We start from the raw sequence: 24,578 nt of genomic DNA, 5'->3' as shown, positions 1-24,578 counted from the left end.
AGAAAAAAAAAAAAGAGTGTCTAGCATCATAACAATAAAAGCCACTGAGCAGTCCTTTCAGAGCACAGCACATTTTATTTTTCAAGAATACGCCCAATTACAGCGCGTCTCTCTAATTCTCTAATAATCGCCTTGGATGCGATACAGTCTACGGTGAACCGCAAAGTGCAGTCTGCACTGCTCGGGCGTACGACCATCCATTCCCTTGGCCACCTCCTTCCAGTTAACCCTCCGTTTGCCTTTAAACCTCGGCGCAAGGTCGACGAACCCATTACTACTGCCGCCTGTCTCTTCTCCCTCTTTATCCTTCTCAGCTCTGGCTTCAGCAACACGCGCACGCTCTTCTTCCTCCTTACGACTCATGATCGTCTGGACACGCTCCATCAGTAGATCCAGTTCCTTGCCAGACCACCGACCTCTCTTGACGCTCGGATCCAGTTTTTCTCGCCATTCGTTCCTGCATTGATCTGGCGTCTTTCCGACCACGAACTCAGAGATCATCGTCCACTTCTTGGTTCCGAACCGGCCCACTGCGCTCCTTAGCCGCTCTCTGTCCTGTTCTGTCCAGGGCTCGTCCAGCTTTTGGACATAATGTGTCTGACTGTAGTTCCAGTTTTGTCGGCATTGCCTTGCTGTCCTGCCAGGAACTTGGCTTGCGATCAAGCCCCAATCGACATTCTCGCCAAATGTCTCGATCGCTGTCTCGAGCAGACTCCTCTCCTGCTCCGTAAATCGACCAGTCTTCTTAGTCTGGCTCCGCCAATAACGCTCATGTAGCATCTGAATTGTTCGATGTGGTAAGAGAGCATCCCGAATTGTTGCCCAATTCTGTCCATGCTCCTGAACTCCTTTATTCAGCATCTCCAGCTCCTTGTCCGTCCATAATCGAGACTGCGATCCCAATGGTTCAGTTGCATACATTTCTTTGATTGACGGGTCCAATTGCGTTTTCTCTATTTGCTCCTGCTCTTGGTCCCGCTCCTGGTCCTGGTCCTGGTCCTGGTCCTGGTCCTGGTCCTGGTCCTGGTCCTGGTCCTGGTCCTGTTGTTGCTCCTGTTCTGGATTCGGCAACTGCTTCTGGTCTTGCTTCTGCGACCAATATCTCCACCGTGCCTCGCACTGTTCAGGCGTAAACTGGTGCCCAAGCGCCTGCGCAACAGACCCCCAAACGACTACCCTATTTTCTTGGAGAAACGAATTCACGGTTGCAACCAGCATCCTAGATGCCTTCAAGGACCAGTCGACCTTTAGCGGCTTCAGATAGACATTCGCAACCTCCTCCGTCAAGTAACGAAACAGCTCAGGATCCCTTGGAAACTTAGCGGTAGTGAGCTCAAAGTACAACTGACAATCTCTGCTATGTCTGTACTCCAGTCCTTCTGCAATTACATCCCATACGCTGTCCTTTGTGGTAGTGATGTTTGTCGAAGCTGTCGTAACTGTGGAGTCCGATGTCCCTAATGTACTGTTCGTTTCTGATGCTGCCTTTGCTTCCAAAAACGGGGCTGATTGTAGTAATGACCCCTCTCGTTGAAATTCCATCCATCGCCTCCAGAACTTTGTCTTTTCCGAATGGTCCCACTCACGTTCAAGTTGAGGCATATCCAGCACTCGCCAACGACTTCTATAATCTTCGCTCGTCCGAATCACATTGCCGAGTGCCTCTTTGATTATTAGCCAAATCTTTGGCTGGAACTCTGGTGGCCCAAACCGAATCACTGCTCGGATTAATCGGTCGTCCTCCTCTGGCGTCCAGATCAGTGCTGCGGCAGCGAGCTCATGGTAGATCGATTTCAAACGCATCGCAGGAAACTTATTTTTGAGTGCTAAAGCGACCGCCTCCCAGTCAATTGCTCCTGCGCCTTCCTTGACCTGATATGGTCCACCGGCCTCGTCCTCTTCGCCAGTGTGCGGATACTGAAATCCCTTCATCTGGTGCGCCATCATCATCGTAAACGCATCGTTGTCTTCCTGACCACTCTCCATCTCCAAGAGCCCAAGCGGATTGTTTGCATGCGCCGCCATCGATTGCTTGGCCGCCAACTGTTTCTCAACCGCCCTCACAAGCTGACTCCGATGACGCGGTCTGAATCCCTCCTTGAAAAGTCGCTTCCATTGATCGCTCTGTAAACGCTTCGACAAACGCTTCTGCTCCACCCGACTCTTCTGAATCCGCAGCCATTTTTCCTTGCAGCTATCCTGATTCCGACGCAGCTCCTGCGCAATGATCGGCCATGGCGTCTTGGCTTGAACCAATGACTCGAGCTTCTCCCGAGCCTCAGCTGTCCACGGTCCTTGCATCGAATAGCGTAATGGTAACCCGTCCTTTTGTCTGGTTCGCTCCAAAACCAGCTGTGAAACATTGGGTTTAGCAGTGTCAACCGAGCCCTTGATCAATTCCTCTTCCTCCGAAACGCCTTCGACAGCATCGGCCAAGAATGGGTCCAGAAACCGATAGTAACGCGAGTAGCATGATCCGATAGGTCGCTTGATCGTAGTACTGATCTTTCTCCAGGTCGCACCTCGCTGTCGAAGATCAAAAAGAAGCTCATCCTCTTGCTGCGTCCATGGGTCTCCCGTCTGTTTGTGTGGTACACGGACCGACGACATTGGACTCAATGCTGCTGGCCTTGAAAACAACCTATCGTCCTGGTTCGCTGCGGTTGTCGTCGTCGCCGTCGTCATCGCCCTAATGGTTATTATGGACCGATGAACATGAAACGGAAACCCGAACACTGTGAATCTTGAGCTTGATCCATAGAGATTGCATCCGTTTAGGATTCCTGTAGAATGGTTGGTGCTGGCTCGATGAATCTGGGGCGATCTGCGTGCTATTGCAGCGAGCGAGGCCGTAATGTACTCTGTTGGTCGACAATTTCCGAATGCGCGACAGATCTGATTCTGTTGCGAGACATATCCGCGCATCTGTTCGAGTCGTCGTCTGGATCAGGAAAGGAAAGAGACGATAAAAGCGAAGGGTTTTCTTTGGTCTCGTTGCTTTATTGAATTAAAGAGATTATGCAATGTGAAAGTGAGTGAAATTGGTGGCGTAGTCTATGCGAGTTGCCATAAATTATTAGTAGCGGCGATCACGGCTCTGCTGCAGTAACTCGCGATCTCGTTCTCGCTCGCGTCTGCGCTCCCGGTCGCGGATGACTGCGTCCATTGCAGCTTTGTTCCGGTCAACGATCGAGGCGATGCCCTGGATAGCACGGTCCAGACGTGCAATTGCTTCAGAACTCTGGTTGCGCTGCCGGATGATCTGCGCCAGACGTTCCTTCCACTCGCGAGCATCCTTACCCGTTGAATTACTGAGCAGAAACCGCGTCTCCTGCTCGGTCTTGTATGTCTCCAGCATAGAGTCCTTAAGTAGCTGTGTATGCTTCTCAGCGTCCTTTACCGGGGGCTCAAAGTAGGCCAATGTGGTGTTGTAGTATCTACTGCTGGCGGGGACCTGCTCAGTGCCGCCCTGATGGAATGCGGACAAGATAGCATTGAACCCGTCTGTAGTGACCTATATTTAAGAAGAACATCGCGACTGGCATTAGCACAATGATCCTATGATAACAAGCTTATAAAACGACAATAAAGAATAAAGCTTGCAATGGTATGGTACTTACATCGTTCTCATCCATGTCCAGCCAAGTTAAACTCTGATTAACACGCAATGCTTCTGCCAGGGCCATGGCGCCCTCGTCCTTGAATCGGTTACGGCGCAGGTCCAGCTTGGTCAAGTAGCGGCTGTTGCCGAGGCCCTCAAAAGACCTCCACAAGTTCTTACCCATGCGCGATGTCAGCTCTGCAGTCTCCTCGCCCTGGATATACAATTCCTCCAATCGACTTGTGGGCGAGCATAGCATCTGACCCAACAATTTGCAGGTCTCCACATCGGGGTCACGGCTTGATGCCAAGGACACCGCATACAGGTCCAGTCTCTTGAGCGTAAAGTTTTGACTGAGACTGATAAACAACTGTCGCAATGCCTGTTCACTCCAACAGGTCTGACGTAGTCCCAGGGAAGCAGCCGTCTCGCCGCTTGCCAGAATGCTGACCAGGCTTTCAGGGAGATCATGGCCATCCGAGAGCAAGTTGCGACCCGCCATGATCTCGATCTTGTCGTTTCCTCCTTGGCCGACAGCATCGAGAATGTTGGCGAATTGGTTACCGTCCAGTCCACAGCCCTCGACCTTCAGCTGCTCAAGAGACTCGCAACCAGGGCTCGAGATCCAGGTAAGAATCTGATCCAGAGTCGTTGGGTGCAAGGCCATGCCGCTCAAATCGAGGCACCTGAGAGATCCACCACAGTTGGCGAGGGACTCGGCCATGAGAATAGGTGATTTACTCCACGAGGTCAGGTTTGAGAGGTTCAGTGTCTCGAGACGCAACGAGTGCTTCAAGAACATGTCCAAAATGAAGGAGTTGACCTTGCTCTCCGAGTTGCCTTGAATGCTGAAAGTCTCCAACAAGTGCGAGGCGACGTCCGGGTTGGCGACAAAGGCGTGCATGATTTGGTTAATGCCATCGCCCGTAATCTGACAGTTGCCGACGTTCAAGGCGTGGAGTGTACCTGCATGCTTGACGATGCCCTTGGCCAAGGTCATGACATCAGCACCGTCCGAGGCGTTATTGCCGAAGAGATCCAGAGACTCTAGGCGCAGTCCTAATGGATATGCGTCCTTGATGGCGCGTCCGATGCTACCGATTGTGCTCGTGTCCAGTTCACAGCCGTGCAAATCGAGTGCTCGAATCTGAGGGTTACCCATGATTAACTCGTAAAACTCTTGGTCGAGACGGAGTCCATAGCGGAGAGTGCCATCCTTCAACGTTTTTGACTTGTGGAGCGTCCCAAAAGAAATACCATGGAAGCTAATCTCTTTGAATGTCGTGTTGAACCGAAGGGCACGGAGCAGACACTTCATCTCCTCGGGAGAGTAGTCGCGCTTGGTCTCCGGAGTATCGCCAACCTTGCCTACGGCGATCACAAACCCATCAATCTTGATATTGTTGAAGTTCCTGCGGTCGACACCAATGGCATAACACTCAGCTCGAAGTAATTCATCAAATCCAAGGTCGACCATGTATTCCTTTGATGGTACAGGGATAGGTCTTGCAAGGTCTTCGGACAGAGATAGCTCGACACCCTTTCTTGACAGGGGGTAAAGCCAACGGAGACTTTCGACTCTAGCGCGGATGGCGATAATGATTTCGCGGGCTCTTGCAGAGGCAAAGGTCATAACAACGGTTCTTTGACGTAGGGTAGTGCCGAAACTAATCGTAAAAGTGTCATCCGTTTCCTTGTACTGGATTGTTCGGACAGTCAATAGCGGGTACTGAAGAATGGCGCGCTCGTCCTTCATATCATCCTTAGAGCTGCCGTTCCCAAGATTGTGGGGCAAGAAGTGAACGAATGATGTTCCAACTGCAATGACAACCACCTTGTTCTCCAGCACCACCTTGGTTTCTGAAGTTGCGTTTTCCTGCACGGGCACTCCCTTAATTCTCTGGCTCTTGAAGTACGCTCGCCACATGCCCCCAGCAGCTAATGCGGTCGGATCATTCTCAGCAACGCTGGTAGGAAGAGCGATAAAATCATCCTGCATCTTCTCCACGACCCATTGGCGCTGTCGAGTCCCCTTGAGAATCAATCCTGCCTGTGCAGCATGGTAGTTGCATCCTTGGCGCAGCTCTTTCAGCCAGGGCCCGACCTGTTCGGCCGCTGGGGTAAAGTGCATCGTTACCGGCTGAGAGGAGATAGAGACCAGATGCTCAATGATGATCTGCGTGTCTCCTCCTGGAGGGCTATATGTATGAACGCCGACGATCGAGTTCAATGACAGCATGCGGTGTTCTTTTGATATCAGGGAGGTTTGCTGAGGTGTCAAGATCTGATGTCCCGAAGACGATGACCAGACTGACTGGTTTCCAAAGACCTTGGAGGCCTTTTCCATGGTCTTGTACTTGAGCAGACTGGAATTCGTGAGCATCAGATATTCCTTTGAATCCTTGCGGAAGAGTCCCCCTTCCGAATGGGCGGCGGTACCTCCAAAGAGAATCAAGGAGTCTGCAGGATACTGGTCTTGAATAGGCATGCGGAAGGACTCCACAATCGGCACAGTTGGCTGGCCTTGATAGAAGTCCTCGGGGTAGAGCCCGTTCTGGTCTGCGTTGGAACGGGGCATGAGTGAGTTACGACTAGCGACGGAGTCATCGGTCGAGATGGTCGAGAGGGAGGTCGAGTAGGCGCGTTCCCGGTTGGTGCCTGCAGGGACTTGCGGTAGTTGGCCAGTATTGCTTGGACGGTGTGCATCTAGAAGGTGGCAATGATAGTGAAGAAAATAAGTAGGGCGCGGTTAGAAAGATTGGCCGATGATAGGGTTGGAATAGTCGATCGACAACCACCCGCCTAAAAATAACGTGTTTTGCTCTTGCACCACTCATCAACTGCACGCGTTCCCGCCATCTTGTCCATCTTTTTCTCTTTCGTGCAAATTGAATAAGAATGAAGGCGCTCTCTGCCTTGTGGGAAGGTGGTGAGAGTGATATGCCAAACAGCTGGCCACCAAAAAAAAAAAAAAAGATTTGGTGACTGTGGTTATGACCACGTTGCTTCAACGGTCTCGTTGACAGGCTAGAAGCAAATGCCCGATGCTCACAGAGGCTCGAGGGACAAGAACGAGGCCGGGTCTGTCAGTCGACTCGACAATCGATTCGACAATCGAAAGCAGACAACAAAATCAAACCGCATGCATACGGATACCATGCCAGCTATACCATCCCACGCTCACTCACACTACCAACTGCTGTAACCCAAGTAATAACACACTTGTGCTCTCTTCCCTCCCACAAAACTGGCATAATGCAACATGAATAGAAAATCATTTTTCAAAAGGCAGCTACTGTTAGGTACAGCAGTCTGCTTACCATTGAGCGACAATGATGGAAAGTCGATCTGCAGCGGAGAGGTCGTGGGGGTCATGTGTGGCGAAGGCAAGAAGTCCTGCTGTCCGTTCGGCCCTGCGCCTCTCGATCCTTGCCTTGTCGGGGTCAATGGCAGCTCTAAAGTTTGGGTGTAATATTGCTGTCGAGAATTGAGCGATCCACTGTTCATGGGAGATTGGAGCTGATATTGCTGTTGGTTGGGCAAGAGCTGCGGACTCGACAGGATCCCGACATCAGAGGCGTAGTATCCTGCGTAGTCCGACTGATCTTCCAAGAACGAGTCTGGCAGCGACAGAGGCGGAGGCATAGATGGCAAACTTGCATTTGAGGGAAGGCCCGGTGACATGTGCGGCGATCGATAAGACGAAGAGGACGAGTGTGTGAAGTATTGTTGTTGCTGTTGCTGTGGATGGAAAGGTATCGATCCAGATCTCAACGAATCCTCTCGGGCTGAGAGAGCTGAAGGAGGGAGCGAAAAGGACATAGGTGAAGACGGTGGTATTTGTCCAGATTGGTAATTCATGCCATAGGCATTGGGCGTCGATCGGGGAGACGGCCTTGGTGACTGAGAGCGACTTGAGGGTGTGTAGTATGGGTCCTGCTGTTGCTGCTGCTGAAAGTGCTGGTAGTACTGAGTTCCTGTCATGATGGGCGAGGAGGACGATTCTGAGCGCTGCCTGGTTTGGCGGGGAGGTCTCTGGGGGATGCCGCCGCTGCCAGTCAAAATTTCGTCAGAACTGGGTGCGCTGCCAGTGGGTTTGAAGGCCTGGGGCGAGCGACCTCCTGCTGAAGACATACTTAATGTTGTTTTTGATGGTGAGGAGAGGATTAGATGGAAAAGGGGCAACGACGAGCGATGGGAGAAGAGGGAAATAAGGAAAGGAGGAAGAGAGAAGGAATTGGCGCTAAAAGATGGGCTACATAGCACACATATATCAGCCCTTACGTGTGGCGTGAGTCTCCTTTCTACTGTGTGCCTGAATTTCAGGGCTTTTACTACCGCTACAGGGCCATGGGCATAATGGACCCACAATCTTGAACCCCTCTCTCGTCCTATTGTACTCCCGGTTGCCTTTCCTTATTTCGCTCCCCATTTCTTATGGATAGGAGACTGTACTCATGCGCCGTATGCTATATTAAGCCTATTTTGCTGTGTTCATTGGCAGCACTCGAGGGAGCATGAAGCGTATTTGATCTTGGATCAACGCTTCGTTCGTTGGGCGCTCTTTCATTTTTCCCAACGATTTCGTTTTAGATCGCTCCTTTTTAGCTGCACAATTTACCACGGACAATGTACCCTACACATGGTCTCTTGCACCGTGTCCAGAGCGGCCGGTAGAACTAAAAGGGCGTCGATTAGGGACTGGCTGGTTAGCGGTAAGAGAAAGGCAATTGTCATTGGGTATTGCCGACTGGTAGCATCTGCTCAAAACTGACCGTACTACTTTCACAAATCTGTCCATCGGAGGACCATTTGCTCCATCAATGTGTCGTTGACGAGGCGAGAAAATATCTCAAGGCGGCAAGTAATGCTGCTATCCGGTCGAGTGACTGGACGAGCATGCTGCGTGCGGGTTCGAAGGAATGCCCACATCTACTATCGCGGACAAGCACTTCCAGCCAATCAACGTACGCGATCGCTGCAACGTGCGCACGCGCTTCGCTATACTCCGCCAATTAAGGTTTACGTGTCTACTGTGATGCTGTTTATCCCCCATTCACCCTTGTTGCTCTCACAAACATGCTACATACTGTACCCTGGAAAATAAACCTTGCTGTCAGGGCGTGCTTCACCGCACATTGTATCCACATACATTAGAGCGTGCCACTTTATTATGGTTCCGTCCGGTTGGGAAGGAAGGAAACAGTAAAAGATCGATTATTCGATAGCTGCTCTACTGACGAAATCTCGTTCAGTTTTTTCTTCGTCGTGGGAGATGCTCTTATCGTTTTAAAAAGATGGCCACGGAAAGACCAGGGATCAAGCTCAGAAGACTCGATCGGAATTGGTAAACTTCCGACCGCCTTAGTCGCCTCAACGTGCCAGGGGAATCGGCCAGTCGATACTCCCGTCCCATCTAAGCTCATAATAGAAGACTTCCATCGACGTCGCAAAACGAAATGGTAACAGAATCTTGTGGACCAGTTGGCTTGCCTCTTTTTCACTTTCATCCAATCAATTGCTTTGTTCTTTGCATTATGCACTGTTCAATTTTGTAGCTACGCTCTTTTAGATCAAATGGTTCCATGGCCCATAAATGCGTACACATGCTCACGCGACGAGCGAAGAAGCACCGTTTCTCACACGACTAATGCAGGACAACGAAGGGGGTCTAGGGGTCGGACGCATTAACTAAAGCGATGTAACGGCTCATAATGCAATGATAAAAAGAAAAATTAGCACCGGTATGAAGATTAAAGTACATGTCCATGTCCATAAAGACCTGGGAACTTGCATGAAACGAGGTAAACACGACGCGGGAGGGAGCCCCATGTAAAAATGATGCGCTACCAAGTACTAATTACGCCAATGGAATAATTTTATCATGGAAGAAGTATGGGTCCGTGTCTGAATTGTAGGCAACCCCTCGCACCATGCACCATGCACAATGCAATGAATTAGTTGGACAAGTTCCCAAAAAGTACTTTCCAGAAGAAGGAAAAGAAAAAAAAAAGCTCATAGTCAGCAACCATTTGTCTAGCTCCTGTTTGACTCAAAAAAAGTCGCGACCTATGCTTACCAGGGCGTCATTCGTCCGTGTAACCGCAAGAAAACCTTATCTTCCGCCACAATGGGATAGTTAACCGCAAGGGAGTACAACATGGCCGATCACAAGCTGTGCACAACATTCGAACCACGGACGCATCGAATTACTCGAAGCACGCACGAATTACGTATTGGACATGCACGCACTTGCCTCCTGTTCTTGTCCATCCCATTCATTTTCCGTCCTATTCTTTTATACCATCCCGGCCTCGGCACTAGCAAAATGAACTTCAGCTAGGTTCCTTTGAACATTTGGCACTAAGTCTCCTTATAACTTCATAATACATATCCTCTTGTCGCTCACCGTCTTCTGACCATTCAAGTCACGTTAACTATACTATCTGTATTGCGCACACCCTACGCTTCTCCATTTGAGTGTTTGAGACTGATCGACTTGCCCTGCACAGATCCATTGCTATCACCTGCGGGACTATATGATGGTCTCGGCCGTCCAGGTATCGCCGCGCCATTATTCACTCCTCCAGAAAAGTCCATTAGTAAGAACAAGCTACCCGGATGTGGGTACGCGGACGGGCAGTTAGGGATAACTGGTTAATAGCTGAGGCTCGTTGGCGATTAGCTGGGGCTAGCGGTGAATACGGTGGTGAAGCGGGCAATCTGCCATCGGCGCAGTTCGTACACTCACCAAGTACCTCGACGATTTTCAGCAGTATACATTATGACCAATGTCTTTTATCCTAAGTTTTGAAGTAGAAGTTCATCTGGTTATCTCTCTACCGCTAGCTAATCAGGAACATTTGAGCAATGTACCTGACAATTTTAGCTCTCTTTATTGCCGCCAGCTGTAGTAGTGTGCGAACCAATTCAGTTGATGTTTATACCGCTTACTATCCACTGCATCCGGATCAAGAGGGATCCAGCTCTATACATGCTACACGGAATGCACAATGTGGTGTTGAGAGCCACTGAAGTTCTTTGACAAGTCGTTAAACGTTAAATTTTGATTTTCTCTATTAGAAACAGAAACGTGTGCGTTTGCTGTGCACAGCACCTAAGCAATAGAGACACGATTCGAACGAGGCACGGACTTGTAATGAATAAGTACTCTATCTACCTGCTTACAGCTTTCACTCGCTTGTCTTTTATTGTCATTGCTATTCTCCTTCGTCTTTATATTCCTGAATAATAAAGAAGGATAGCTGTGTTGGAGCAGAGTCGAATCACTTACTATAAAAGAGCCTTAAAAGCTATGTCTAACTTATACATACTCGTAGAAGTAAAACCCCAGGGGTGGCCTTCCGATTACTGAGGCCTCCCACTGGAAGTGTGCCATTACATCTAAAGGCCCAGCTCCGCAAGGAGTATCCTCGAATTTCGCCGGTCACTTTTTATCTGGAGATTTCATTTTGGAGGAGTGGAGAGCGCAACCTTCGGCGGAAAGACTTGATCGCGAGTAGTCCAATACCCGGTCGAGCGTGATGCACCTGAAAACCCCATCGACAAACTGAGAGCTTTAATTCAAGAGGGTTCGCAACCCGTTTGGGCCGTCAATGAGGGGCAAGCCACAGTAAAGATCTTTGTTTATACTGAAGTGGGTGGTTAGCTGTTGTCCCTATGAATCTACGGAGACAAAAGGTGTCAATTGGCTCCTCAAACAGGGACTGGCTCTGCGGCGTCTGCTTCTGCCTTATTTTATTACCCGAATTGTCAAGTACAGTAGCCAAGAAAGCTATATTGCAATCTTCCTTCTTCATTTCCAAATGGAGTTCTTACCTCCAACTCTTGCTCGGTCAAGAACCCCCCAAAAAAACCTCCCCTTTCTAGGCACAGGCACAACTCTAACCAGAGTCAAAGCCACAGCCTCTTTCTATGCTCGGTCCAAGATGCGATCTGGCTATAATGCATCGTCTAATGGAAATAAACCAATGCGAAACCTGATCGCTTTGCATACATCGTGTCTTCTCCTTTTCGATATACAAACCAAATTAGTATCGAGCCATGTTTGGCAAGTCAGTGACTTTAGTCCGCTGGTTTGTTTACACTCTTTGCGCATGGGATGCGCATGGGATGCGCATATTTATTCTAAGTTTGCTTCCGAGGATGAACATTTCACCCTTGAGGATGCGGTCTTTGCCCACAACGTGAGATGGCGGCTGCGCATTTATTTTTTTTGAATTCCAGCTGCTCACAAGCGCATGCGCTGCTTTGTTGACATCATCGTGTGCTTCTTCTGCAGGTGTGCCTGGAGATGTGCCTGGATGGGAGCAGCAGCAGTTGGGAGGGATGTCGATTGTTTTGCCACCAAGTGGGAGACGAGCAGTCTCTTTCCCCCCCGAGACAGGGGATGTGAATGGGCGGGTGTGGGGTGTGGAGTGCGAATAGAAAGACGGAAAAATGTCTCAGACAGGGCCAATCCGCATTCGGACTCAAGCGTCCTTCTCTTTTTCGCGGCAGAACATCCCCCCCCCCCCCCCCCCCCCCCCCCCCACCACTTTGACTCTGCTCTCGTGTCATCGCAATTGAGAACCTCTTTTTCCTCTCCGTTTCCAAGTCAACAATAATCCTCCTCCTTCTTCTATTTCTTCTTCTCTTTCTTCTTCCCACGCGCTCACACAGCGACTACTGCAACAGGACTCCAGCTACATGTCGACCACTACCGCTGCCGCCGCCGCCGCCGCCGTTGTCATGCTCTTGGATGTCACCGCCGCCCAGGGTCTGCTCCTCTACACTCTCTATCTCCTTCACCGACTGTGCTTCTCCCGATGGAACGATCCTCAACGCATCACCGCGGCCCTCTATCGCAAACTGTCCTCAGCAGCAACAGCACAGCAACAACAGCAAAAGCCCGTCGAGGGAAAGGGACTTTCACCACTGGACGACACGAGGGAGAGTGATGACACGCACCAGGAGCACACAACGCAAGAGGAAGACACAGAGAAAGGACCATCTACGTCGATCGCCGCTCTTCTGCCGATTTATTCAGTGCCGAGATCGATCCACGATATATTACCGCCTGAAATCCTTATCCTCGTATTCGACCATCTTTCAGCGCGCCCTCGGACCTTAATGCGCTGTATGCTCGTCTGTCGATCGTGGCACGGACTCTTAGGTCCCAAGATCTGGAAAGCTCCACGAGTGCTCTGGTCAAAGCACTGGTCACGCTTTCATCCCCTCTGTTTCACGCAGAATCACGATTCAAAAACAGATCAGAACCAGACCGATGTGTACGATTATCCCACCGCCGACACGACGAAAATTCGGATACCATATGCACAGCGCCAGCTCTTGCAACGATCTCAGCAACTCTCACGGGACGACATTATCTCGGCCATGGCATTAGGACAGATTCACGATTCCGATCGGCAGGAACTTGATCAATGGCTCACCTGGAAGAGACGAGAGCGTGCGCGACGTATCCATGCGATCAGACAATGGAGACAACGCAGCCATGGCAGCAGGATTGAACGAGAGCATATACAGCCAAGGAGGAGGAGGTGGAGCGAGCAAGAGAGTGACCAAGAAGAGCAGGACGACAACAATGATGATGAGGGCAATGAGCGCCCCTCGCAGCAGGAGACCCAGGTGCATAAAGACCACACACACGAAGAAGATTTCGCAGAGAGTGATCTAGACTATTACCCCTCCGACGAAGAGACATCTTTGATGAAATTGGTCTCAGGATTCGACTACCTGCACTCGCTTGTCCACCGCTCAGAGAAGGCACTGGAACCCAGCAGCTCCTACTGCCAGCGACCAGCACTCTTTTCGAGCACCGTGGCACGTGTGCGTCGACAGCAGGCTGCCAGGAAGACCCGCCTGAGACTTGCGGAGATACGACCCTCTGACGGATTACCTGCATCCCTCCCACTATTGTCCTGTGGACAATGGATTCAAGAGATCAATCTACAGCAGGAAACAGTTTTTTCACAAAAGTCCAGCTCGCACTCGCCCGTCTATCATCCTGCAACAGCTACTTCAAGACCACGGCCACTTTATCCTCGCACACATGCATATGCACTTCTTCTTCATTATCAACAACAACAGCAGCAGCAGCAGCAGCAGCAGCAATTGCAACTGCAACCGCAGGAGGATGGTCGGACAGCCTGTCCAGGGTTCTTTTCCACACTTTTCTCGGTTTTCTCTTATCCGCAAAACCAAGGCAGAAGAGGAGAGCCCAAAGAACCAGAACGGTTCAGATCAAGACGCGAGTTTGTCACAGACAGAACACTGCAGACGATCCTTGACTCCTGCCCAGGCCTCTGTCGCTTGACTCTCTCGGATTGTCAGGGAATTACTGATACAGGATTACGCCTAATCCGAGAATCCAAGTGCGTAGCCCGGGACACCTTGGTCTCGCTGCACATGGCCGGATGCTTTCAGATCACGGATACCGGGCTCTTGAACCTCGTCAATTCCGCCAGTGACAGCAGCGTTAGTACATCCTCTCGTGGCCCTCGCTTCGAATCGCTGGATTTTGCGGGATGCTTTCAAATCTCGAACGTCGGCCTTATCCCACTTTTGAGACAGTGCGGCGTACGCCTCACACAACTGCGGGTATCTGAGTGTGAGAACATCTCTGCGCAGTCGGTATTGACACTTGCAGAGTGCTGTCCTCGTGTTCAATGGTTGGATCTCGCACGGTCCGGAGACCTGACGGAGGAGTGTCTCCTTTACTTAGCAGATCGGTGCACGGATCTAGGGTGGCTCAATCTGGCGAGATGTCATCCAAACGGCAGTGATAATGCCAGCTCGGGGGAAGACGGTAATACCATCAGTACCAGCGGTGACGGCAGCGACAACAGCAACAGCACAGACGATGGCGCAACTGAGCAAGGCTCGGATATGGAGAGTCTTAGTAATACGACCACCGATGAGACGTATCGAGAAGCGCAGCAGTATCAGCAACAACCACAATATTCAGCGCAGCAGCGGCAACAACAACAACAACAACAACAACAAATGCAGCAGGACGCAATCAAGGACCCCAGCTCAAACAAGGATGATGATGTCAAGGACGACGCCAACAGGGATAAAGACGGTCAAGGAAAGCCTATATCTGACCGCTCCATTGCACATCTCTGCGAGTCCTGTCCGAAACTTCAGCTCCTAGATTTATCCTACATCCCTACCGTCTCCAACACCGCGATCGAATCCCTTTCCGAGACCGCAAAGTCCCTTGTCTGCTTGACCATCATCGGCTGCTCTGGGATCACTAGCCAGTCACTCTTGTATCTAGCAAAGTTGAGAAATACCAGCGGGAAATTGGGTTGTATCACCATGGGCGATGCACTTGGAATTTCGGAGAGGGATATCGAACGGATCATGCAAGGCACTCTCAGTGGCTGGCAAAAGAGTCTTGAGGACGAGAACAGCCTAGGTGATCTCCTCGGGCGAAGCTGGGACGAGTGAGCACTGAACGCATGCCTCTTATTTTTGGATGTATATATAATAAACCCCGTTCTTCAAATGAATACAACGACATTTGCTTGATAATTGTACAGGTATTTATTTGGATTCACTCTTCAAATGCAAACTTCTTTTTCGCAGGTCCATCCTCGGACCCCTGGCTGCCCAGGTCGCTCTGATGCGCATCCTCGTCGTCCGAGTCATCCAAAATGATCCTCCTCTTACTGCGAGATGTCTGTGCTGCCAGGCGTTGAGTCAATGATAATGGCCCCGTTGGCGACAACGGCAACGTGGCTTGTTTATCCACATCATCACTATATGCAGCACCGGGATCGGCACTTTTTTCATCATCACCACCATTATCACTGTCATTAGTTTCCAGCCGTATAGTCCTGCGCTGACTCGAGTACTGTTGCCGAGGCACAGCAGCCCGTGATGATCCAGCAGGATTATCACTCTCGTCGTTATCGCTCTCAGGCTCGCTCCCCACATCTCCCGCGCCCTTGGGGATCAATCTCAAGTCAGAGTCATCATTAGTATCAGAGTCGCTTTCCACGTCGCTCGCAGTCTTGGGCGGAGGTCGCGCTTTCCCATCGTCATTTCCATCTTCATCTTCCTCGTCCATCAGAGACATGACCTTTCGTCCGCCAGACCTCTTTATCAACATACTCTTTTGTTTCTGGCTCTTGTTTCGCACGTTTTCCATCTCCAATCGGCGCTGCCGTTCCTCCGCCTGTGCGAAATCGATATTGATTCGCTCTCTCAGCTTCTTTTCCGCATCAAAGTAGGCTTCGTCTTCATCTTCAGAGTCGATAATATATTCTGCAGAATGATAAACGGGCATCTCCTTCTCGGCATTCTGGCGTACTCCCGCACCATGTCTTCCTGTATTTGACTTCTTTGGCTTGTTGATCTTCTTGATAAGGTCAGAGTAGTCGTACTGCTCATAGTTCTCTTCGTCCTTGTAAATGGACTCAATTAGATCATGGTACTCTGCGATTGTATCTGTCGGCAGGTCCTTGGGGATCTTGTATTGCACAGAATTCATCTCTGATAAAGTCAAAATAGATCGCATGTAATTAGCAAAGTATTGGCTTCATAGCATTACTATGCGCATAATGTAGCCTGCTTTCAAAGAATGCGAGGCCGCACAAGCGTACCTTCCTCCTTGACAATCTTGATCAATTTGAACAAGAGACGGAAGCGAGGTTTAAGGCGGAGTGCTTCTTGTCTTGCTGGGTTATTCGCAATAACAGCTATACATTAAATTAAATAAACAAAACAGAGGCTGTTAATAAGACAATCTTTGTTTGGTCGACATCAGAATTGTAATATTAACAATTACATACGAATGTCCTCCACGTTTTCGACAGAGTACATCAGGTCAGGATTCTCTGTCAGTTCGTTCTCAGAACGGAACTGCATCAGCTGTCTCTTTTCCACCGCACTTTTGAGGATCTACAAGGATACAATGAAGATAGATAAAAGTTTGAACATTGACTTTCGCAGCAAAAAACTTCCAAAGTCAGAGGAAAACAAGCCATTCAATTGCAAGGGCGGCTCCCTCACCTCGATGGTCCACTCGACAAGGTCTCCCTCATCTTCATCTAGCAGTGCCATAATTGCGATCTTGATTTGCTCCGACTCTGGTCGGTTGGGATCTACTTCAAGTTCGGTTGACATTAGCCTAAAGAACAGGAATAGGGGCATGCAAGACGTCAATAGCGAATCCAGTATTGCAGAGCCTTTAGATGCTTTTCAAGCCAAGGAGTTGCGGTTCCCACCTCTTCTCCTTCTTTTCGGATATCACAAGCTTCTCTCTCTCGAGCTCGTCCCTGCCAACGTTGATTTCCAGACAATTTTTGCTCGTTTTCGGAAAGAATACTTCGGCGATTAAAAGTGGGTACTCCTGCATCTTCTTAAAGAACTGGTGAACAACATATGAGACAAATGGAATCATGTCCCTTCTTGCATCTTCTTTGTTGCTTTGCAGAATTTGATGAAAGAGATGTAGCGTCGACAGCTTGTAAAACACAGCCAAGTTTGAGCAGTTGACTGCGATTCTGTGAAAGAGAGATGCAGCCCAATGCATTTGGGTCTCGTCCAGCTCCGCAAAGTTCTCGAGAAAAGCACAGTAGGTACTGATGACATGCTCGTGCGCGAATCGCTATTTTCATATATCGTACACGTGCTAAAGTAAGTACGGATACCGCAAAATAAGTCTCGAGGGCTGGAAGTGTTGCTCGAAGCGTCCACTTACACGTTCATATTCTTGAAACACAAACTGGTGCTCCTTGAATGTATGAGTTGGTTGATCCTCATCGTCCTCCCTCTCTTGATCCTGCTCTTGGCCGCCATCTGTCTGCAGAACCTCATACAAAGGCTGCTCATCTTCTCCTGCCGCCTGAGTTGTGACTCCTTCCTCTGGTTGTTGCTCAGCATTCATCCCTGTTGCCGTACCATTTTCACCGAAAGGAAAAACGAAGGGAGATTGATGAGAAACGGGTCTAAAAAAAAGAGTATATTACGTGTAATAACCCAATGTCATACCTTCCTTGACGTTTTTCTTGCGCCGTCTAGCGATAGCCCTTTTCTTACGGATAAACATGTAACTCTTAGAGCTGGAAAAGTTTTCTAGCGTCTTGAGCAGGATATGGATCATCCGCACTAGCGTGTGCAGATATCTAAAGGGGATTATCGACGCAACATAGTGCGATCATTAGTAAAAAAAAAAGATCAGATTTCTATTTTCTCGTCAACTGTCGACCACTACATTTGTGTCGAGGCATCATACTTCGTGGACTGTTTCTTGTAATTTTTGGCGAGGTCCAGGAACAGTTCCAGCGTCGCGTCCTCATGATACAGGTTGCTTTGCACAATAGCCGAATCATCTCGATAGGTCTCATTGAGCGACTTGCTCATGGCGTAGAGCGTCATCAGCTATGAGCCAATTTCATATTCATACCAACGGTAAAGTGATGTTAGTAAAAGCTCCAGGCAACAAGCTGCACGCCGCCACCTGAGTGCCATGACATACAATCTCCTGGATGCAGTTCATCGCCTTTCGAATATCGTCCCACAGCTAATATGAGGAGCAGGTAGAAGAATGTGTCAATTAAGGCACCATATACACAGCTCAAATAACGCAATCATCGAGATAAATATGAAGAAGCACCTGCCTTGTCTTTTACTTCGTAACGGGTGCGTATGAAGCCGACGATTTGAAAGACGTTTGCAGTTTCGATCGCCGTCGCCACCAGATCAAAATCGCATCGAAGGATGTTTTTCTTATATTCTTCCTCTAAACTCGTGAGTTCTCGTGGATGTGCATTCTTCTTTTGCTCTTGGTATTGTTTGGCGACATAATCAGCGTATTGTCGCTGAAACTTGAGCAGGAATGCCATTAAGTAATGGTACTGGTTTCGGTGGTGGTCCTTGACCCTTTCTCTTTCGAGCTCAATGCATTGGCGCAACGAGGTGAACAGCGCTATAGTAGCGGAATCAAAGATGCTAAGGTGAGACTTTCGGGTTCTGAAAAGACGACTCCCTGCCTTTGCCTTTGCCTCTGCCTTTGCTATTGCCAGCGCCTGATCATGTGCTTAACCTACGATTAAAGCCGCTCTCCAGCAGGGTCAAGGCAAGTTCCCGCAACATGGCCAATCCAGATCTCGTCATGTTTTTCTTGTATTCGTCCGTTTCCTATAAGTTGTTGCGCATAAGATTTCATTAGGCGACCAACTCTTGGGGATGGGCGAGCATGTCGTGTCCAAAAGCTATAATACCTTCTGACGCTTAGTTCGCGCTCTTGGTTTTTTAACGCTGTCCAGCTGAGTCTCGAACGAGGTAAATAAAGCTCCCTTTTGGTGCAAAACCATTCTGGTCCCATCCTAACCATTGTACAACAAGGAGTCCGCGTTAGTACGGTTTCATAACACTTATGGTGCTGGTCAATCCTGTTCCCATCAAGTCAAGCAAAGGAGGCAACATGGATCACCAACCTGCAAACGGACTTCGCCTGTAGTCCCGAATCGGTCATGTCGTTTTCGCCCAGCAGTCGACTGTAATTTCTTTTCCTTCTCCTCCTTGTTTAGCAAGTCCTGCAACTGTGAATTTTTCGCTTGACCCTAATTTCAGAAAATTGTTGAAGAAAATGACACCAATGCTTAGTATCGGAGGACTCTCGTTGTGTTTATATTCTCAATTAAGTGTAATCCCAGGATCCATAAAGTCATACAGAAACTGCAGGGATGAGCTCAACGGCGTCGATTCCAGAAAAGATGTGGTAAAACGTTTCCAAGGCGATAGCATTCCATTCCGTGAGCTGTACATCAGTTGAAGAAGACGCCAGCGTCAGCAAAAGCTCCATGACATTCTCCTTTTGAAACCTGTCCAGTAGCTCCTCCTAAAGATAAGGATGTAAGATGCAGCGTCAATCATCCATTTGCATTAATACAATATCTTAGATGTAAATGAAGCGACTTTTTTTTCTTTCTTTGTCCGTACCTGCATGATTGAGCTGATGAACTGATCCATCGTTCCTGACACAGAACTCTCGGGGTCGGGGATGGCCACCAAGTTTCGAAACAACGACAATCCCAGACGAATCACTGCTTGATCTCTTGTTGTCCTCATCCTGTACTCGACTCCCAGCGGCTTCAGCATTACTGCAAATACGGCTCCCAAAACGCCACGTTGAAGGAACGCCCGCTTGTACTCCCGCAAGGTCTCGAGTCGCTGGTGTAGGTTACCAACGATGCTGTTGTCCTCCTCTGTGTCCGCCAGCTTTTCGAGGGCTTTGTAATCGATCGGCCAGGTCATCGGGACTATCAACTCAACTGCAACATAAGCACCCCCTTTTTGTGAGTAGCAGAAACGAGCGCCAGCAGATAGGTACATACATCAGATTTTTTTTTTTAAAAAAAAAAAAAAAAAAAAAAAAAAAAAAGGCGGAGACTTACTGCAGGCAAGGACAATTCGCTCTCTGACGTTGCTGTTGGCAGGTGTGTTTAGCAGTATGATGGGGACCAAATCCTTTTCCAGAATACCCATCGTTCCTAGATAGGTCAAAACGACATTGTCGCCCTCATGCTCGTAGTACTTGATGAATTTTTTGATATCCTTGAGACATGCTGAGTTAGAGTATCAAAAGCCAACTGGGATAGTCAGTCGACTTGATGTCAAAATATGCTTGCCCGAAGATTATGATGGCTAGGACGATGAGATGAGAAGGTCCGCCCTTACCTAGACATTCGTCTCCCATAATATAAGCCTGCCTCTGGTCATTGATGTCATCAGAAATGTACTCGAACCCGCCGAGGGCCTGGCAGGTCGAGATCAACAGTGACTCGGTATCGGGATCCATGTGTACGAGTATCGCTCCCGCTCGCGATATATGGAAGCTGAAATGGTGACAAGAGAGCAAAGGAGGATCTGCGAGACGCGTTTTTGTTTATTATTCTTCGTCGCGCTTGATTTTTATTATGTGCAGCGTGGCTTTCAAAAGCCCTGAAGCACCAAGGCACTTTACTCAAACGAAAGCGAAAAGCTCTCGCCAATCGCTACCTGGGGCTCTTTGACGGTACAGACATGGCCGCCGCCATTGGGGGCATGCGTACAATCCACCTGCAAGCTACGGTCGCCAACATTGACCTTGGTCAGCGCAATCTTTGATCCTAGGAACACCAAGCGTTCAATTCTGAGAGCTCCTATCCTTTGCACATATTCCGAGACCTTGACCTTCGATTCTGTCCTGAGATCATGTGAAGACAACACTCCCTGCGACACTCTGAACTCGTGCAGGATATAGTCGCCCTGCTCATAATGGAAACTCTCTCCATCATCCAGATAGATTCGTCCCGATGCCTCACCCCGGTTGTCCAGTGCAATTACAAGCGTGAAGGGATCGTGCTCCATCGCCTTGGATGACCGACGGGGTCTCTCACGCTTGGGAACAATGGTTCCAGCGCGCTGATATACGGCAATCTTGTCAGATGGAGACGCTACCTCCTTGATTCCTGGACCCTGCTCAACACTGTAGTCCTTAATGTCGAACCACTTTTCGTTTCCTGCAAAGTACACGCTCGAACGGGTAATACCGGGCTTGGTGACGGGCTTGACTAATAATGCATCTCCAACCATGTACTGGTCATCCATAGCGAACACGGTCTCATCTTCTGGGAATTCGGTGAACATGGGCCTATAGCAAAGACATCTGCGTTAGCCTGTTTTGCGATAACAAATATCCTTTCGTCGATTTACAATATTGAATGGCAAATTTTGCACACCTGATGATGGGCGTTCCGTCCACACTAGTCTCGTGGAAGAGTGTGTACCAAAATGGCAAGTATGTATAACGAGTGCGAACTGCTTCTCGAATCTGCGAGGTATATGGCTCCCCAAATAGCCAGGGTTCACGACGCTTGCTATCAAGATGAGCATGGGCGCGGAAGAATGGATAGAACGCACCAGCCTGGTACCAGCGGACCAATAACTCTGCATCTGGGTTGCCAAAAAATCCTCCGACATCAGCTCCAGAAAAGGGGATTCCAGAGAGTCCGATCGTCAACAACATCGGCGATGCAATTTCCAAGTGCTCCCAGTTCGCAAGGTTGTCACCGGTCCAAATAGCACCATACCGCTGAGTGCCAGCAAAGAACGCGCGAGAAAGAACAAAAGGCCGCTGGTTCGTCTCGTTGCGTTGAATTAGACCTTGAGCAGTTGCCGAGTGCTAAAGCAAGTAGGAGGATATGTTAGTCGAAAGCCCTCTTCCCGACCACCAGACCACGAGGACGCGGCATACTTACAAACATGGTACCGTAGAGATTATGGACGTTGCGATGCTCCACGTTTCCATGGTGAATGACATCCTTGGGAATCGTGATTTCGGGCCCACTGAAGACCGAGGGCTCATTCATGTCGTTCCAAGTGAAAAGTGTCTTGGTCGAGCCCTTGTATCGGTCGTACGAAAACTGGGATGCCCACCAATCTCTTGCCTTGGGGTTGTAAAAATCAATCCACTGCGAGCTGCCGGGCCAGCACCAACCATCGAATGCCGATTGTCCATCTTTGTTTTTGATGTACAAATCCAGGTCGTTTCCTTCCTTAGAAACATGATACTGGTCATCCTTTTTTATATGAGGATCGATGATGGTCACCATCTAAGAATAGAAATCGGTTCAGATAGTAGGGTAAATAACAGCTGCATGCATTCTAGTACAACGAAATACAAAGGAGCTACAATATAATAGCCCGTACCTTCCTGCCCTTGTTTGCGAGGGATTGCTGCATATCGGTGGGGTTGGGGAACTTTGCCTCATCCCAGGTAAAGTATCTCTTGCCATTGGTGTGCTCAATATCGAGCCAGAGAACATCGTATGGAATATCATGCTCGTCAAATCCAGCGTCGACCTCAGCGACATCCTGCTGCGTGTTGTAGTTCCAGCGACATTGGTGGTAGGCGATGGAGAAGGCTTGGGGAAGGGCCGTTGTGCCCACAAGCGATGAATACTGGCGGAAGATGTCACGTTGGGTCGGTCCTAGGAATACAAATACATCCAGAATTCCAGCCTCACTCATCCAGTGGGTCTTTGTTGATGGTGCCGGGACAGCTTTCTTAGACTTGATCCATGAGAGAATGCCACTATTCTTGTCCTCGGCAGTCTTCTCCACATCGACCCACGTTTCGGCTGCATTCATCCAGAATACAGCAGCAGTGCTGTTCTTGCTATGGCCGAGCATGAACGGGACCGATCCATAGAGCGCCATTGGGTTGTCAACCTCGTATTCGAACACATCCAGATTATACAGTCGGTAGGGCTCGCTGTATGGCGCGTCCGGACCCTTGGTTGCCTTGAGAGAGAGACTGGTTGCGTGCTCAGGGATGCCATAAACGTGGTTGATCCCCGAAAACGTGATATCCAGTCCAAACGACTCGGGTCCTAATACCAATTAAAAGAGAAAGGTACTTTAGAAGTGGGCTGCATGTCCGTAAAGTTATAAGCGAAACGTATCGATTTTTGTAGAAGCTGTACCTCTAGGCTTCGAATCTGTGGAATCCTTGAACCTCTCTTCCCACAAGTTCTCCTCCAGCTTTAGTTCTAGTGCGGACTTTTCGATCTTGATCTCGCCTTCCTTCTTTCTTGCTTCTTGATCGTTCAGCTTGCCTTCCTCATTCGCCTCCTCCACCTGCTTCTTCCTCAGTCGTTCAAATCTTAGAAGACCCTCCCCGTTAAGCACGACCGTCGTTACGTCGTTAACGAGAAACTCGATTTTGAAGGGCGCTGAGCTGATCTTGACCGTGTTCTGCCTCTGAGCGCCATACTGTATCGACAATACGCCGTCGGTGTCCTTGGAAAGTTGCTTATATGACGAATCCTTGGCCATTCCGTAGGGTTTGACTAACACTGTGTCCTGGACACCATCATATCGAGGGAGAACGCCTTCACGCTCTGTGATACGCACGCGCACTGCATCATTGTCGAGCAGGTGCAGCTCGAATGCCAGTCCTGGACGTGGTGAAGGTTGCTTCTCTTCCTGAGTATCGATGAGGTCGCCGGTGAGGATGCCATCTTTCAGACGCAGCGAGGACGGATTCATTTGAAAGGGGGAAATCCAATTGGGGGTCTCCTTAGCCAGTTCGGCATAGGCACGATTGCGGGCACAAAAGCCGCTCTGGGCACAAGTCTTGAAATCCTCGCGTTTGACCGCGCCCACGCAGCCCAAAACCACGCCAAGGGCGAGGACAGAGCGAAGGATGGTCATTTTTGACCTGAAGAGCTTGGACGATGGTGGCTGTGTACGTCCTCGAGCAGGATCCATCGCAAAGTGTATTGAGAATGAGATGACTGGGTACCTGTTTTCAGAGAATTGATGAAGTTACCAAGGGTGAGAGCAAGGTGAGATGAGAGATGATGAGAGCACAGCCCTCTATGATCCTTGAGTGACGTGGAAACTAGGGTGATTTTGGGTACGACGCGAAAAAGATGCACAGGTTGATTGCGCCTCAGTTGATATCACTCTACATGTTCATTGCTCGTTCAAATCGCCACTTAACTTCAGCAACGGTTCGTAACAAGCCCGACAGAGGGAACACATCCAACTACATAGGATGCATATGAAGAGCTATGCCATCCCACGCAACTTGTAATTGATCTTATGCGCGTCTATCGCAGTGTACCGCTCGCGTCAACATAGGTCATTGAGGTCATGTCGATTTCCAGCAGGAACGTGCCGTTTCAGAACTGCGACTCTGGTTACCTTGGTCCATGCCATCGTATTGGCTCTTATTTCGGCACTGCTTCCATGTCCATATCTGCATGCGTACGAGTAGATCGACAAGAGGTCTACCTTGAAACACAGATTATCCCATACAGGCAAGTAGCCCTCGGTAGCACAGCCTAAAAGAAGGATAGACGACGACGACTAAAGATCCTTCCTCTTCATGAATAAAAAATGAACCTACGCTCGATGCACGTGTTCTTGAACACCGGCATAAGTTGTCCTTGAA

At 49.4% G+C, this 24,578-nt stretch overlaps 5 protein-coding genes across 5 annotated transcripts; 1 reads left to right on the top strand and 4 right to left on the bottom strand.

The window, feature by feature from the left end:
* Positions 1-67: 67 nt before the first annotated feature.
* On the bottom strand, positions 68-1,020 carry BC939DRAFT_440148 (uncharacterized protein). Its single transcript, XM_051554045.1, has one exon. The coding sequence runs from the start codon at positions 919-921 to the stop codon at positions 121-123; it is 801 nt and encodes a 266-aa protein (XP_051416096.1). The 5' UTR covers positions 922-1,020; the 3' UTR covers positions 68-120.
* A 2,021-nt stretch (positions 1,021-3,041) lies between these two features.
* On the bottom strand, positions 3,042-6,414 carry BC939DRAFT_304790 (uncharacterized protein). Its single transcript, XM_051551417.1, has 2 exons — positions 3,621-6,414; positions 3,042-3,514 (listed from the first exon to the last, which is right to left on the bottom strand). The coding sequence occupies exons 1-2, from the start codon at positions 6,177-6,179 to the stop codon at positions 3,077-3,079; spliced, it is 2,997 nt and encodes a 998-aa protein (XP_051416095.1). The 5' UTR covers positions 6,180-6,414; the 3' UTR covers positions 3,042-3,076.
* A 5,744-nt stretch (positions 6,415-12,158) lies between these two features.
* Positions 12,159-15,132, top strand: BC939DRAFT_440144 (uncharacterized protein). Its single transcript, XM_051554044.1, has one exon. The coding sequence runs from the start codon at positions 12,311-12,313 to the stop codon at positions 15,074-15,076; it is 2,766 nt and encodes a 921-aa protein (XP_051416094.1). The 5' UTR covers positions 12,159-12,310; the 3' UTR covers positions 15,077-15,132.
* Positions 15,133-16,739: 1,607 nt separating this feature from the next.
* On the bottom strand, positions 16,740-20,508 carry BC939DRAFT_440141 (timeless protein-domain-containing protein). The gene is made up of 13 exons (XM_051554043.1): positions 20,315-20,508; positions 20,032-20,202; positions 19,577-19,908; positions 19,308-19,475; positions 19,072-19,197; positions 18,856-18,960; positions 18,682-18,772; positions 18,253-18,560; positions 18,111-18,155; positions 17,868-18,013; positions 17,624-17,757; positions 17,334-17,521; positions 16,740-17,240 (listed from the first exon to the last, which is right to left on the bottom strand). The coding sequence occupies exons 1-13, from the start codon at positions 20,433-20,435 to the stop codon at positions 16,821-16,823; spliced, it is 2,355 nt and encodes a 784-aa protein (XP_051416093.1). The 5' UTR covers positions 20,436-20,508; the 3' UTR covers positions 16,740-16,820.
* An 88-nt stretch (positions 20,509-20,596) lies between these two features.
* On the bottom strand, positions 20,597-23,833 carry BC939DRAFT_393081 (glycosyl hydrolases family 31-domain-containing protein; the record flags this gene model as incomplete). Its single annotated transcript, XM_051552072.1, has 5 exons — positions 20,597-21,269; positions 21,358-21,800; positions 21,877-22,230; positions 22,328-23,010; positions 23,104-23,833. The coding sequence occupies 5 exons, from the start codon at positions 23,831-23,833 to the stop codon at positions 20,597-20,599; spliced, it is 2,883 nt and encodes a 960-aa protein (XP_051416092.1).
* Between the last annotated feature and the right edge of the window lie 745 nt (positions 23,834-24,578).

The sequence above is a fragment of the Gamsiella multidivaricata genome (genome assembly GCF_025024155.1).
Source record: "Gamsiella multidivaricata strain RSA 2152 chromosome Unknown BC939scaffold_8, whole genome shotgun sequence".
NCBI lineage: Eukaryota > Fungi > Mortierellomycota > Mortierellomycetes > Mortierellales > Mortierellaceae > Gamsiella > Gamsiella multidivaricata.
This window is presented reverse-complemented; position numbering and strand designations above follow the sequence as displayed.

Coding starts and splice junctions, on each gene's coding strand:
- BC939DRAFT_440148 (XM_051554045.1), bottom strand. CDS start 921: ATGTATGCAACTGAACCATTGGGATCGCAGTCTCGATTATGGACGGAC.
- BC939DRAFT_304790 (XM_051551417.1), bottom strand. CDS start 6,179: ATGCCCCGTTCCAACGCAGACCAGAACGGGCTCTACCCCGAGGACTTC. Junction 3,515..3,620: donor TGGACATGGATGAGAACGAT/GTAAGTACCATA, acceptor TCTTAAATATAG/GTCACTACAGACGGGTTCAA.
- BC939DRAFT_440144 (XM_051554044.1), top strand. CDS start 12,311: ATGTCGACCACTACCGCTGCCGCCGCCGCCGCCGCCGTTGTCATGCTC.
- BC939DRAFT_440141 (XM_051554043.1), bottom strand. CDS start 20,435: ATGGATCCCGATACCGAGTCACTGTTGATCTCGACCTGCCAGGCCCTC. Junction 18,156..18,252: donor GTTACGAAGTAAAAGACAAG/GCAGGTGCTTCT, acceptor TCCTCATATTAG/CTGTGGGACGATATTCGAAA. Junction 17,522..17,623: donor CAAGAAAAACGTCAAGGAAG/GTATGACATTGG, acceptor GTACGGCAACAG/GGATGAATGCTGAGCAACAA.